The 13,897-nt window shown below is 51.9% G+C and overlaps 6 protein-coding genes across 6 annotated transcripts; 3 read left to right on the top strand and 3 right to left on the bottom strand.

Annotated features, from left to right (window-relative positions):
- Positions 1–538: 538 nt before the first annotated feature.
- Positions 539–2,415, top strand: AYO20_07557 (hypothetical protein; the record flags this gene model as incomplete). Its single annotated transcript, XM_022645842.1, has 2 exons — positions 539–2,048; positions 2,108–2,415. 2 exons carry the CDS (start codon positions 539–541, stop codon positions 2,413–2,415), a joined length of 1,818 nt encoding a protein of 605 aa, XP_022498252.1.
- A 93-nt stretch (positions 2,416–2,508) lies between these two features.
- AYO20_07556 (hypothetical protein) lies at positions 2,509–5,005 on the bottom strand (the record flags this gene model as incomplete). The annotated part of the gene is made up of 2 exons (XM_022645841.1): positions 2,509–4,446; positions 4,502–5,005. The coding sequence occupies 2 exons, from the start codon at positions 5,003–5,005 to the stop codon at positions 2,509–2,511; spliced, it is 2,442 nt and encodes an 813-aa protein (XP_022498251.1).
- A 358-nt stretch (positions 5,006–5,363) lies between these two features.
- On the bottom strand, positions 5,364–6,326 carry AYO20_07555 (hypothetical protein; the record flags this gene model as incomplete). Its single annotated transcript, XM_022645840.1, has 2 exons — positions 5,364–5,911; positions 5,966–6,326. The coding sequence occupies 2 exons, from the start codon at positions 6,324–6,326 to the stop codon at positions 5,364–5,366; spliced, it is 909 nt and encodes a 302-aa protein (XP_022498250.1).
- Positions 6,327–8,036: 1,710 nt separating this feature from the next.
- Positions 8,037–9,118, top strand: AYO20_07554 (hypothetical protein; the record flags this gene model as incomplete). Its single annotated transcript, XM_022645839.1, has 3 exons — positions 8,037–8,329; positions 8,391–8,511; positions 8,579–9,118. 3 exons carry the CDS (start codon positions 8,037–8,039, stop codon positions 9,116–9,118), a joined length of 954 nt encoding a protein of 317 aa, XP_022498249.1.
- Positions 9,119–10,004: 886 nt separating this feature from the next.
- AYO20_07553 (hypothetical protein) lies at positions 10,005–12,007 on the top strand (the record flags this gene model as incomplete). Its single annotated transcript, XM_022645838.1, has 7 exons — positions 10,005–10,158; positions 10,221–10,625; positions 10,690–10,775; positions 10,836–11,169; positions 11,234–11,413; positions 11,527–11,747; positions 11,804–12,007. The coding sequence occupies 7 exons, from the start codon at positions 10,005–10,007 to the stop codon at positions 12,005–12,007; spliced, it is 1,584 nt and encodes a 527-aa protein (XP_022498248.1).
- Positions 12,008–12,320: 313 nt separating this feature from the next.
- On the bottom strand, positions 12,321–13,637 carry AYO20_07552 (hypothetical protein; the record flags this gene model as incomplete). The annotated part of the gene is made up of 5 exons (XM_022645837.1): positions 12,321–12,529; positions 12,592–12,853; positions 12,919–13,004; positions 13,059–13,220; positions 13,307–13,637. The coding sequence occupies 5 exons, from the start codon at positions 13,635–13,637 to the stop codon at positions 12,321–12,323; spliced, it is 1,050 nt and encodes a 349-aa protein (XP_022498247.1).
- Between the last annotated feature and the right edge of the window lie 260 nt (positions 13,638–13,897).

Genomic DNA, 13,897 nt, shown 5'->3' with positions numbered 1-13,897 from the left:
GGGGTTTCCCAGTCGCCTATCAAACTGCCCCTGCTCTGGAGTTCCGTGAGAACCAAATCCACGTCGTCAATGTCCATGATCATTGTCACAGCGTCCTGGTTCATGTACGCTCCGCCGCACCAAGCCGGACGAACATTCTCGGGAATGAATCGCTCACGTACATGGAGGAGGCTGTCATTTATCACCGTCCATGCTTGTTGTCTGCCCCTCCCAGATAAAGCCAGCCCCGTTAACGTTAGCGGCCATCTTAAATCGAGTTAGGCCTTAAGCCTGTCCATCACACTACACTTTCTCGATCGCTTGACTCTCCTACTTACTACACAATACTAGCACAGATCTATGTCAAAGTCAGGCAAGCACCACTTTTGAAGCCACTGAAAACTTGTACAAGTTTAGATTCCTATTTCTGGACATTGGTGTCCTGGCAGAGCCGGCATTCCGAGCCCAGATCTCGCAAATCCAGCCGCGGAAGTGATAATTCCTCGACCCCGAGACTGATTTCCAGGTCAGCGCTGAACAGGCGACTTGACTCAACAACATGACTGCACCGGATACAGAAGGTGATTTGTCCGACACTCTGGGCGATCTGTCTCTGATCCCTAATCTCCAAGTCTCTCCTGAGGCGCCGACGCCTTGCGCGGCGAGTCGTCTTCCAAATTGCCACGGTAATCTCTTTGAGCCTCTATGCGAATGGCAGACCCGCCTCATCGAGCTCTTCCCGAACAAAGATGACGAGCCTCTGCGCTGTAACTTGCATGTGGCCGACGTGATTCATTTGGATGGTCTGGGACTGCCCAAAGAACGGAAACGCGTGCGTTATGAAGCACTGTCCTATTCCTGGGGCCACCCGGATCGAACTGCACCCATCTTCTCCAACGGAGTCTTGACTCAAATCCCGCCCGCGATGGCAGAAGCTCTGCGGGCCATCAGAAAATCACATGCCGCTCACAGTGGACCGCGATGGCTCTGGTGCGATGCGCTATGCATCAATCAGGACAACGCGGACGAAAAATCTCTCCAGGTCCGAATGATGCCTCTTATCTTCAACAAAGCGGTGAATGTCATTGCGTGGCTAGGTTCACCTGTACCCGGCATAGACCTCGTGTTCAATTCCCATGAAAGCATCGTTCCCAAGACGCACACTCGAAGCTTTCACCCGCAAACTTTGGCTGTGGTGGAGACCTTGATGCAGCGGGAATGGTTCAGAAGGACATGGGTTCGACAAGAGGTATTTGCAGCGATCAGTCTTACCCTGCAGTGCGGGTCTTACTGGGTTGATTTCGAGATCTTTGTGGAATCTGCCAAGTCTCTAACTCTTCTCCCACCTCATGTTGAGATTCTATACGGAAGGTATGGAAAGTCTCGACCTCGGGGAGATCAGAGTGTTGGAAATCTTACCAACCAGATCATTCAAGTCCTTGCCGCTGGCGTCTCTTTTGGCGCTTCGAATCCACGTGATAGAGTCTACGCGTTGGTAGGGATGACTGATTTTGACCGCTACCTGCCAGGGCATTTCCCGTCTAATTGTCGTCGCGCTTTCCCCATCGATTACAGCAAAAGTGTCTCAGAAGTGTATCAGGATGTGGTTAAGTATCTCATCAATGAGACACAAACGCTTGACTGCCTCTCTTATTTCGGAGGCCGTGGAAGATCCCCTAACCTGCCATCATGGGCTCTAGACTGGGAAGATCCACGGGATTGTTCTATGCCATTTCTTCATTTTGACTTCAAGCATTCAGACGGTACTTATCAATCCCAACATGACCCTTATCGGAGGGCGCTACGGCAGAATCACAACAACATCAACGAGCTTCATCTACAAGATTACGTGATTGGGACAGTAGGAGACCACCATGTCACTGGTGAGCGTCATTCCTTTGGCCAACAGCCACCGGGAATGCTAAAGTGGAATCGCAACGAGTTGGTACTCGGCTCAGACAAAGAGAATCGCGACAATCCGTTTCAGAAATTAGAGAACTCTGCATTGGGGGTGAATATGAGTGTCGAAGTATCAGACCGCGGTCTGGCCATACGCCATTCCATAAAAGGTTTGCAGGAGTGGTTGTGCCCACCACGGCGCAGGATGGGGACACAATCGCTGTGCTAGACGGTAGTCCTCTTCCATTCATTCTCAGACGCGAGAAGTTGGAAGGTCGATACACCCTCGTTGGCGCTGCTTGGTTTTGGAACGGAACTGTCCCAGACGGACCCGACGATCGGACATTGCACCGTTCCAGATACCACACATTCAGATTCGATCACTGGGTGCAGAACACATCCGAATTTCTGCAAGGTCAAGGAAGATACCGCAATCCTCTCTCGGACCAGTTTTGCCACGACCTTGAGGGAATTGACCAGAAGCGGCGCCAGGACTTCTTGGACGAACCAGAAATCGAGACATTTGTTCTTCGATGAGGGCTGACCTGGGGATGACCGCTATTGCAATGTGGATTTTCATCATCAACCCCAATATTATCACCCCAGGTAGACCAACCTACTACGTTTCATTCACCTTCCGCCCGAAAACTCGGCCTTGTAAGCTTGAATACCACCCTTGGACAGCTCTCTCAGCGCCATGGTCGCGTACTGGCTCGAGCCAAGCTGGAACTTGAGCACTGCTGCCAATTTCGCGCGCTGTGGGTGGCTTGGAGCAGCGATGTCGGCACCGTTCGTAGCATTCGCGTCGACGTTTGCAGCCGCCGTGCTCGCTCCGTGCAGTAGTGGTTGAGGTGCCTCCTCCAACGAGTCGCCGTCAGCTGCCTTTGAGGATGAACCGTTCTCTCCTCCAACAGTGTCGATTGCGTTCGCTTTTTCCCGTCTAAGCCGCTCCATGTCCGTCTCCACAAACTGCTTGTCTCCGTCGCCGTCGCCGTACTCGTGGACGCCGACTTCGAATGTCTCCCCGATCCGAGCCACCATCTTGCGGTACCCGCCGCTCAGACTAAAGTCCTTTTGCTTCCTCCGCATGCTGTACGGGTCAAGCCCGCCACCGGCTTCGCTGGCCATGAAGGTCTTGTACCATTCGCCGCTTGCGTTGGCCGGGTAGACGACATCGAAGCCCGGCAGAGGGAGGACAATGTCAAAAACGGAGTACTGGCCACTCTCGGCTTCGGCGGCGGTGAGTGCGCGGGCACGTTCGAACCTGTCGTCCACGTCGTAGGCGCGGTCATCGCCTGACGGCTCAACAACAATTTCCCCATCGGCATCTACCGTTTGTTTTAATGGTGCCTCGTCGGCCTGCTTCTCCTTGTGCTCGGACACCAGCACGAGATCGCCTTCCACGACCTTGCCGCCAAACAACCGCCATCGTTCCCCCACTGCAAGATTCCACACAAAAGACTGATATGCATGGACATACATGAGTCTGAGGTTGCGCTGAATTGCAAGGAGAGCACCCAGATAGTCCTGCGGCCGCTTGCCCAGGTGTCGGATTAATGCTGTCTCGGCGGAGAATTTGCGCGGGATCTTGTCAAGCGCATCATTGATCCTGCCGGTTGTTCGCCAGATATTGATCCCCTCGGCGCGAGAACGGTCGTCCTGGCTCACAAGGACACCCGAGTCTTGAGTTTGTGAGGCTTTCAGTGCCACGGCCGAAAATTCCAGAATAGCATCGCACGCGCCCTTGAAGTCTTCCTTTAGAATCTTCAGTCCGACAACATCAGTGCGTGTGGCGAAAGTCCCGAACCGCTGGAGTCCATAGTAATTCAGGAAGCCATGTCTGTGAAGATGTTGAAGCGCCTGTGAAAGATAGGTTTCGATGGCGGCTTTCTCTTCAGCGGTGCTCGTTCCGGAGGCTAACTCAACAAGTTGGCAGTCTCTCAAGGTGACCACAAATTCGTTCCCAGTCAAATCGCCAAGCTCGAGGCCATGTTTCTGGTACTCGAAATCTCCAACGGCCGCATATCGTAGGGAACGGTTCAACGCAGCCAACCGCTCTGCCTCGACACGGTACGCGCTGACTCTCTGTACGGTCACCGCACGCCGATCTTTCGTGCCCGCGAATTGAAACGTCTTGTTGTTTGTCTTGAGTTGCTTGGTCAGGTAAGAGATGACTTCAAGCGTGTCCTTGTTTTCTTTGTAAAGTGTGAAATAGACGTATTCCCCCCCACGATCTATCCAACTTAACTTTCCTGGGCGTGAGGACTTTTCGTTAGATTTTGACCAGTCGCGATTACGATTCTTGTTTGCTGACGACGATGCTGCAGTGAGCACCAATATGCCCTCGTTATCTGTGCTAGAGTCGATCTTGCTATGAAAGATGCGCCGGATGTCCTGATGAATTTTCCACCGCACGCTGCGGTCCGAGGTGAATGGTGTCCGAACAGTGGAATAGTCCCGAGATTTCTTGCCCGGATTCCGCAGGATGGACTCATAGAGGGTGATGATCTGTGCCACAGTCTCCTCACTGAAATACTCGACCAATTGGGCACGATCATCGTCGGAAAGCTGTATCGTGTCAGTCTGGACAATCTCTACCCAGGGAACCATAAAAGAGTATTACTTCGGAATTTTGGACGCCAGAGCCTTCCTCTCTAGCAGGATCTGAAGTGCTCGTATTTGTTGTCCTTTCCACCTCTCTCAAAGTCTCATCTTTCGGCGCAGATGGCTCCGATGCATTTGCCTCGTGCTCCACATGCCTTGAATCTTTTGGCGCCGGACCTTCTGAGCTGTTATTATGCAAACCATGTGGCTGCAGGTCTTTCGCACTCATTGATCGAAGATGCAACACCGTTCCGCCAGGTAGGATCTCGTTGACCAGGAAATCTGTATATCTCTTCTTGAGAATCCCTTGGAAAAGGCTTTTGGATCCGCCAACGAAGGCCGTGATACCTACTTCGCGTTCCTTTGCGCTGTCGTCCAAAACTAGACTCCCGGGCACAATGGCCGGAGCACCAGCGGGTTGAGTAGACGGAGCCATTGAGCCGGTGTCACAACTGCCATCTGTTTGGGCTATGTCGAGTTTGGCTCGTTTTGCCGGACGCGAGTCAGATGTGCTGCCTTCCATCTTTTTCTAGGGGACCCCAGAAGACTGTCTCGTACTTTTTGAGAGAATACTGTGAGCTGTTCGACCGACAGGAAACGTGACCAACATCTGAAATTTCAATGATGCCAAGAGAGAAATACGGCTAAGCCTATTATGGGATAGCGCGCCCCTTTTTTATAACGCCTTACATTTGGGGTGGTGAGTCACATGTTCGTGCCTTGGCAAAGCAAGTGAGAATCATATCCTCGCGGACACTTTGAGATTCTGCAAGGTTCTTTGATAGCGCCCCGGCTTTCGAACTGCCTTCGTACTGACAGGTTCATTGACAGAGATGTGGCTACGCTCTGGATCCCAGTACGTAAGTTTGACCTAGCTATATCTACTTATTTCCCACACTGGTGCTGTTGCTAAGAGGTTCTACCAATACTTTCACAGCATTGCTTTTGTCGTTGAGCAAAAGCTCAAACCCTTTAGACACTACATCCTCCACCGGTATCTTTGCCGAGATGAGTCTCTCAGGCCGATAGATTTTGCCCGCGGCAATTGCCTTGATGACTTCCTGGAAGTCACCCGGAACGTAAGGGAGGATACCCACGTATTTGATCTGCCACAAGACTATCTCATTAGGGTCGATCGTGGCCTTGCTTTCCCATAGAGCAAGACCCAAGACTGTTCCTCGCTTTCGGACGGCTGCAAAGGCGGTGCTCAACGAGCTTTGGACGCCAGCACATTCAAACACAACGTGCGGTCCTCTCCCATCGCAAATGCCTTTACTGATCTGTCCCACGTCGTCCCTGGTCGGATCGAAAACATGTTCAGCCCCAAGACTCTGTGCAAGTTCTAAGCGGCCCTTGGCCAGATCAGATACGAGAATCTTGCCTGCACCAAACGCCTGGAGGCAGAGGATAGTCATCAAGCCAATAGGACCTGGGCACAAGGTCAGAAGATCCAATACTTCCGTTCTGCGAAGAATGAACAAACCTGCTCCAAGCACCAGGGCACTTTGGCCAGCCTTGAAACCCGATGCTTTGATGGCTCGCCATGGAACAGTAAGCGGTTCGACGAGAGCTGCCACTTCAACCGACATACTATCTGGGACTACGTGAATATTCTTGGGTGGTAGACAGACGTACTCGGCCATTCCGCCCCCGCCGTCCCATCCACTGAAGCCAACCACAGCAAGATTGCCGCACATGACGGGGAAGCCCTCTTTGCATTCTTCACACGTGGCATCTGATATACACGGCTCAACGGCAACCTTTTGCCCGACTTTGAAATTCGAAAGTCCCTCTCCAACTTCCACGATGGTACCAGAGAACTCGTGGCCTATGGTGCAAGGCATGGTGGCACCCGTCAAGTTGTGTGGCGTTGTAGGGACCCAAGACGGCCCGGCGGTGTACTCATGGAGATCTAATCAATCGCCGATCATCAGCAGCTTGCCCAGGGACTCGTGGCGTACAAAGCGAATGACCGAGGTATCAACGAACCAGTTCCGCAGATACCAGTAAACCCGTTCTTCAGCTTAATCCAACCGGGCTTGCACTCGGGTTCTGGAACATCTTCAAGCCTGATATCTTTGTTTCCGTGATATCGGAGAGCCCGCATATTTCTGCTTGTCACCAAAAATGCTTGGGTTGGAGATTGACCACAAAAGGAGTATCAAAACTTTTAACCTGCGAAGTAACTAAATGGCCAGCACAAACTTCGGGACGTGGGATGGGAGACCGGCGCTCGTTTGCCGGACTGAAACTCTGGGTCCGAATCAGACAAAGAGTTTCTCATGATATTATCACGGCTTGCGATTCCCGTGTTGGAGTTGCCTGTGAAATGATCAATTTCTGCTGTTTGTCGGGAGCATTATGCTGAGGTCGACTTCCTTGATGCTTTCATTATGCCCGCAACCATGTCCAACGCCTTGTGCCAGCAAATCAAAGCTTTTTGTCGCCAAGTGACGCAGTGCATATCCATCAGACACAGGAGATCGCAGGATCATCGTTGAATCAGTATACATGCCTTAGACTGTGGCAGATGTCGTCCTGTGGTGACCGACGAACCCACTTGAATCATCTATGCCTTACAGACCTTTGGGACTCTTAAGTCAGGGCAGCACACTACTAATGGTGGAGCCGGATTCCGATTCTCTCATATGTGTTGCAGTCCAGAAAATTACAATGTGACAGTGTGAAGGCACGACGGTGTCTTGGTGCTGGCATTTCCAAGTGACGTTAGAGACGACTTTGTACTTTACAGAGGAGGGCATCGAAACCTTTACTCCACCAGAGGAAGGACTCTTAGACAGCTTACGCAATTCCTCACGTCATGGCTTCCTTCTGCTACTATGGCCGGTGCAAGGCGACTGCTGAAGTCCTCAACACGAGTGAGGCTCGCTACCCCTCAGCCGAACAGAGGGTGATTTCCCTACCACCCTGTAGTTGGCGAGACAATTTTTTTTGGAGCATATGGATACAGACCCGCGCCTGACCTGCTGTTGTTCACTTGGTTTCACCTAATTGATAGGGTCCAAGCATTGGTCAGAGCTTCGAAAATGTCCATCGTTCCCCCAAGATGAAGATAGCAGCGCAGCCCTGCGTGATGGCATGATTTCGCGATTGTCCTTCATTTGCACCAAAAGATTCTTCCTGGCGGGATGCCGTGCCTGCGACTGCAAGTTTGTTTCAAAGAATAACCATGTCGGTCCTCACGTATAGGTCATACCGGGGGCTAGTCGTTCGGTCATCGATGACCGAGAAGAGGAGGTCCCACTGCCTCTAAGGCGGAGACGAGCATGTACCGACTGGACGACCAAGACGATCATCTCAGAAATAGACACAGAAAGCATCCAGTCCGAAAAGGTCTCGGCGCCAGGTCGTTTGTTTCACGTCCTTTCGGCCAGTGGCGATGAAATCTCAATACAGCATGAAAGTATAAAAACGGTCGTCCGCACTCGCTGAGAATAGGGAAAACCACCGTCCCTTTCGCAAACAGCGTACATACTTGTGCTTCAGAATCAGCTCATAGCTTGGGCTTCAAATTCTAACACCACTTTGTCGGCATGGCTACCGAAACCCTCACCCTCCCAAAGGAGCCGACGACACTCAACTACTACTTGGAGCTGAAAGACGGAGGCATAGTTCAAACTTACCCAGGAACGGCGTTTGAGAAACGTAGGAAACATGTCCCCCACGAAATGTACATTCACGACATGCGTCAAGCACGCTCCGAATTCACCTTCGACACGGCTGGATTCGAGCTGGTGGACCATGTGTCCAAGGAGAAAGAATTCGCCGACGAAGAACAGATCAGACAGATCTACTATCCGGAAATTGTCGAACTTGTCAAGAAAGTGTAAGTAACCTATCAGCAACGCTTTGTTCCTGACTGATTTCGGGCCACCCTCCCACTACAGGACTGGAGGAGATCGTGTTCATGTCATCTCGCATCTGTCTCGGCGTGATACGACTCAAGCGTCACTGAAGGCCTCGGAGGGCAAAGCCGATACCGATTTCGTCACGGCCACGAATCCAGCTGTAAGTCACCATCCTTGCCCCAAGTTTGACCAACGGACCATGTGTCTTGACGAAGTTCTCGTGACAGAGATTCGCCCACGTCGATCAATCTTACCGCGGTGCCGAACAACTTCTGTACCTCAACCTTCCAGAGGAAGAAGCGGACAAAGTGGTCAAGAAACGATGGGCCATTGTCAATGTCTGGGCCCCCATTATCAAGAAGGTCACGCGCGATCCTCTGGCCTTTTGCGACTTTCGTACCGTGGATGAGAGGGACTTCCGAACCGTTGTCGCCAACCTGCCCCCCAAGGGCGCAGGAGAGTACGCCAACGTGTCTCAGAACATGAGTCACAAGCAGCGGTATGAGTACAATCTCAACGGGGAAAAGGCGGCGAGATATGAGGTTACAAATATGGCGCACAATCCCAATCAGAAATGGTACTTTGCCAGCGAGATGACTCCCGAGGAGGCGTGGGTGTTTAAGATATTTGACTCCAAGAAGGATGGCCGCGCGCGATGCGCCGTGCACTCGTCTTTCCCGCTGGCAAATCAGGACGAAGAGGGAGAACCAAGGACTAGCGTTGAGGTCCGTACCTTTGTGTTCTGGGATAACGAGGAGGCTGAGTAGTTGAGAGGAGGGGTCTTTCGGCCTAGCGCTATATATATACCTATATATCCATGGCATCGACCTGTCAATAGTTTCAACATAATAGCATTTGGTGTGTCAAGCCTAGGTTCCTCGATCTACCCAAGTTCTGCCGTTCAGCACAACTCGTTGAGGATACACTGCCTCAGAAGATGATTGACGAGAGTATTCTATCCAACAATCATCAATAGTTGCGAAATCTCAGTGAAACGCCTGATAGGGGCTTATAGTCTGTGAACCGCATTCCTCCAAACGTCGTCACTAGTTGCGAGAGCTTCAGGAACCCTGCCTCAGAGAGAGTGGCTGGTAGAGGAAATGTGTTTACGGAGATCATCAGAGAACCGAGCTCTCAATATCCGGCTGACAGACAATACTGTAGACGTTGGGTGCGCGCAGCTGTAGTGTCCCAGCATAATCAAGGACGGGCTAAATCTGTCCAGCTGCGACTCGATGGTGCATACGACGAGCCGCCGCACATCCAGGCCCTAAGGAGGGACAGACCGCGAATTCGGCCTTCGTTCATCTTGGATTCGGGACTCTTTCGGTATGAGTGGCAATAATGGCCAGCTTTAGGTGTCCGCCCCCCCCCCCCCCCCCCGGGCTCTGGCCCTGAAATGGTACCTACGGCATAAAGGTGCGGAGAAGACTAAGAAGAACAGGCGTGCCCGACGGTGATCGATTCCCGAACCTTGGCTTCACCGACCAGCCAGTGGTGTGTTTCGTAGACCAGGGCGTTGAAGCCTTATTGAACTGCCATCCCATCTGAAAGTCCTTTTGAGTGTCGCCAGAAGAAAACAATTCACCCAATTTGAGAACCCTTGTGGATGCTTGTACACCTTCAACACCTAATTGTGATAGTCCTAGCATTATGGGTTCCATTCAACAAGTACAGCCGGATTATGATGTCCTCATTATTGGTGCTGGGTTGTCGGGATGTTATGCTTCTCATCGAATGAAGCAGTTGAATATGACGCACAGAGTCCTCGAGGCAGGCACGTCGGTCGGTGGTACTTGGTACTGGAGTCAGTCAGCCTGTCTTTGCTGAAAGGGGCCTTACGTTGACTCCCATTCTTTCTAAATCTAGATCGCTATCCGGGCTGTCGCTTCGACTCCGAGTCCTACTCGTACGCATTCTTCTTTTCCAAGGAGATTCTAGACGAGTGGACCTGGACCGAGCATTTCGCACCACAGGCCGAGACCGAGCGCTACATCAGGTTCATGTGCGACAAGCTCGAGTTATGGGATAACATGCAGTTCGAAACACGCGTCGAGAAAGCGCATTGGGACCCGGCAAATCACCTCTGGAGACTCACCGACGCATCTGGAAATACATACACGTCCCGCTACCTCATCACCTGCATAGGCGTGTTGAGTAATCCAACCTTGCCAAATATCCCCGGCGTACAAGACTTCAAGGGGACGGCGTATCACACGTCTCGATGGCCCAATGAAGAGGTCAGTTTCGAAGGCAAGCGGGTGGGCATCATCGGTAAGATCGCTAGTCATGCAGCACTCGAAACAAGTTCTGACTGTGTATCCCGTTCGATTTATAGGCACTGGAGCCACAGCCATACAGGCCATACCAGTGATAGCCAAAACGGCAAAGAGCTTGACAGTGTTTCAAAGGACAGCAAACTGGGTAAGTACTGGAGACTTGGCTCACCCAGAGACGGTAACTCGTTGGCTAACGTAAATGCAGGCGATTCCACTACTCAACAGTAAGATCGAGGAGGAAGAAATGACCTCGATTCGAAAGCGATACCCTGAAATATTGGAGACGTTGAATCGGACCAGAGCGTGCTTTTTACACGATGCCAATTACGACTCAATATGGGATGCTACTCCCGAAGAGCGAGAAGCCTTTTGGGAGAAGTTGTATGCGACGCCAGGGTTTCCCATGTGGCTGTCCAACTACAAGGAGATCCTCGTCGACGAGAAGGCGAACGATCTTGTCACTGCTTTTGTGGCGAAAAAGATCCGGGCACGAGTTCATGACCCGTGGACAGCGGAGAAACTTATCCCCAAGAACCACGGTACATATTGCCATCTACTGAGCTTCGACCCTGAGTTGAGACACTGGGACTGACTTTGGCCCAGGATTTGGGACACGGAGAGTCCCCATGGAGACGAATTACTACGAAGCATATAACCAGCCCAATGTGCGCCTCGTGGATCTGACCGAAACTCCTATTGAGCGCATCACCGAGAGTGGACTGAAAACCACCCAAGAGACATTCGAATTTGACATGCTCATCTATGCTACAGGCTTTAATGCCGGTGAGTGGTTGTGCCATCCAGCTTCTAACGAATCTTTGGCACGCGTCGAGTTGAGCTGATCAGAGGCGTTTGAGCAACAGTGACTGGAGCATTTGATGCAATTGACTTTCAAGGCATTGATAACCATCGACTTTATGACGAATGGAAAGACGGCCCAAAGACATTCCTGGGCTTGACGGTCAAGAACTTCCCCAACATGTTCATGTCGATGGGGCCCCATCAAGCCTATGGGAATATCCCTCGCAGCATCGAATTTGCTGTGGGCTGGATAGCAGAATGCATAGAGTACTGTCGGGCTCACAACATCACTCTCATCGAGGCCACTGACGAAGGAGTAAGTTTTGTCCTTGCAAGTTTCGCATACCCTTCTCCGCTCACAGACAGTAAAAGGTGCAAGAATGGACAGACCACGTCCATGACCTGGGCAAGGATCTTTTGAGTACCAAGGTTGACTCGTGGATGACGGGCGTCAATCGCAATGTGGCAGGCAAGGAAAAGCGAATCGTGGCCCGGTACATGGGGTCTGCGCCGGAGTTTCGGAGGAGGTGCGAAGCAGTGGCAGCGGCCGGATACAAGGCTTTCAAGCTTGCGTAGGAGACGTCCATTCAGACGTCAATATCGCGATAGACACTGGCCCTGAACTCTGCATCTGAAACAACCCCTAAATATGTCAAAGTAAGGGCATGGAAGTCTCAGGAGTGGCTTGTCAAACGCCAAAATGCTTCTCACATGCAAGGAGGTGCATGACCTTCTCCATGCCTTGAAGGCTCTCTACTTTTAGGAGAACGACCACGGTTAGGTCTTGTATTGATGAAATATTTGAGGAATTGCTTACAGTCTGAAGCATCTGTCTATCAGATAACAATTGACGTTAACCGCCCTATTGGAGGGTTTGCCATTGACAAGTTTAGATCCTGGCGGATGCGCTGAGATGCTTGACAAAGTCTACCGTGCTTTTCCAATACTCTCGCGTCTGTTCCAGGGTCGGAACGAGGTAAAAGCCATGCGGCAATCCAGGATACACTTTCAGAGTGACTGGCACACCAGCATGCTCGAGTGCTTCCGCGTAAGCGAGGCCTTCGTCCCGGAGAGGATCGAGGCCAGCTACTTGGATCACTTTTAGGCGGGTGGTTAGAGTCTGGATGATTTCTTTTCGGTTTGGTAATACATTGACTCACGAGCGGGTGGGAGTCCAGCGTGACTTTTGGACAAGAGTGGGCTGGCATACACATCTGGGACGACCTCGGGCATGTACTGTTCCCAGAACCAGTGCATCTTGGGCGCGTCGACGACGCTGGCACTGTCGTTTTGTTCGTAGCTGCCATACTCGTATTTGTCTCGGGGGAAAAGGTCGGGGTGGCAGGTGACGGGGATGTTCAACACCTGGCCGATGATGCCAGGCTCGTTTTGATCGCGTGCCATGAGCGCGAGGACAGCTGCCTGAGACGTTCATTTCCTCAGTATCCTTCATGCTTCTTCACGTGGGTTCATGTATGTCGTCTTACGATGTTCCCTCCGGCACTTCCCCCTGCGACGATGATTGATCCTGGATCGATCCCCAAGTCAGAGGCATTGGCTTTGCACTTGTGCGCTGTCAGAGATTCGATGCACTAATCTGGCAACCTTGGGGGGGGGGGACACAAACTTGCCCATTTCAAGGCGTCAAAACAGTCGTTGACCGCGTAGGGGAACTTGTACTCCGGGGCCATGCGATAGTCGACACTGACGACCACAGCCCCGCCGCCATGTTCAGCGGCCAACATGCGGTTCTCGACCTCTTCGACCTGGTGGTTCCCCAGGACCCAACCTGGATATAAGTCACAAGTATGAGCGAAAGAGGAATATATGATATAGAGCAGTGGTGGGAGAAGAAGGAAAATATCAAAAATTTACCCCCGCCGTGCGCTTTCAAAACCAACACGGCCCCTGCCCTGCTCTGCATTGGCCTGTAGATCCGCAAGCCGATCTTTGCGCCGTCTCTGGTCGACATCTCTCGATCTGAGACTTGGTAGTCCTTTCCCGTTACAGGGACGTCTTCTGGGAGCGCCGGAGGAGCATTTCGGTACGCCGTCTTCAAATCGTCCAGCGACAGCGACCACAACTCGGAGAATCTCTTGTCGAGAGCGTCTTTGAGGTTTGCGAATACAGGATCAATCTGGGATAGATGGCCGTATCTGGGTTTCGGCTGGGCCGTGGTTGTGCGATGGCGGTTGAGTTGAACCATGGTGTTTCGTTTTTCCAAGGACCATCCAGTAATACGAGGTACAGTATAGATCCAATCAGCTTTGCCGCTTTTCGAGGACCTTTCAAATAAATCAACAACGGGGGACGAGCCCTCGCCCTTGCTCGCCCTTTGCTCGCTAAGCCGCTCGCTGCAAATGGTTCATTTTTTGGATCGTCTCGGTAATCGACCCCCGAAGAAAGCCATTGTGGATTCGTCTTCCAACCTTGTTACCCACCTGCTCGTACCTAGGGATGTTAGGT

This window comes from Fonsecaea nubica (assembly GCF_001646965.1).
Source record: "Fonsecaea nubica strain CBS 269.64 chromosome Unknown Scaff53, whole genome shotgun sequence".
NCBI lineage: Eukaryota > Fungi > Ascomycota > Eurotiomycetes > Chaetothyriales > Herpotrichiellaceae > Fonsecaea > Fonsecaea nubica.
This window is presented reverse-complemented; position numbering and strand designations above follow the sequence as displayed.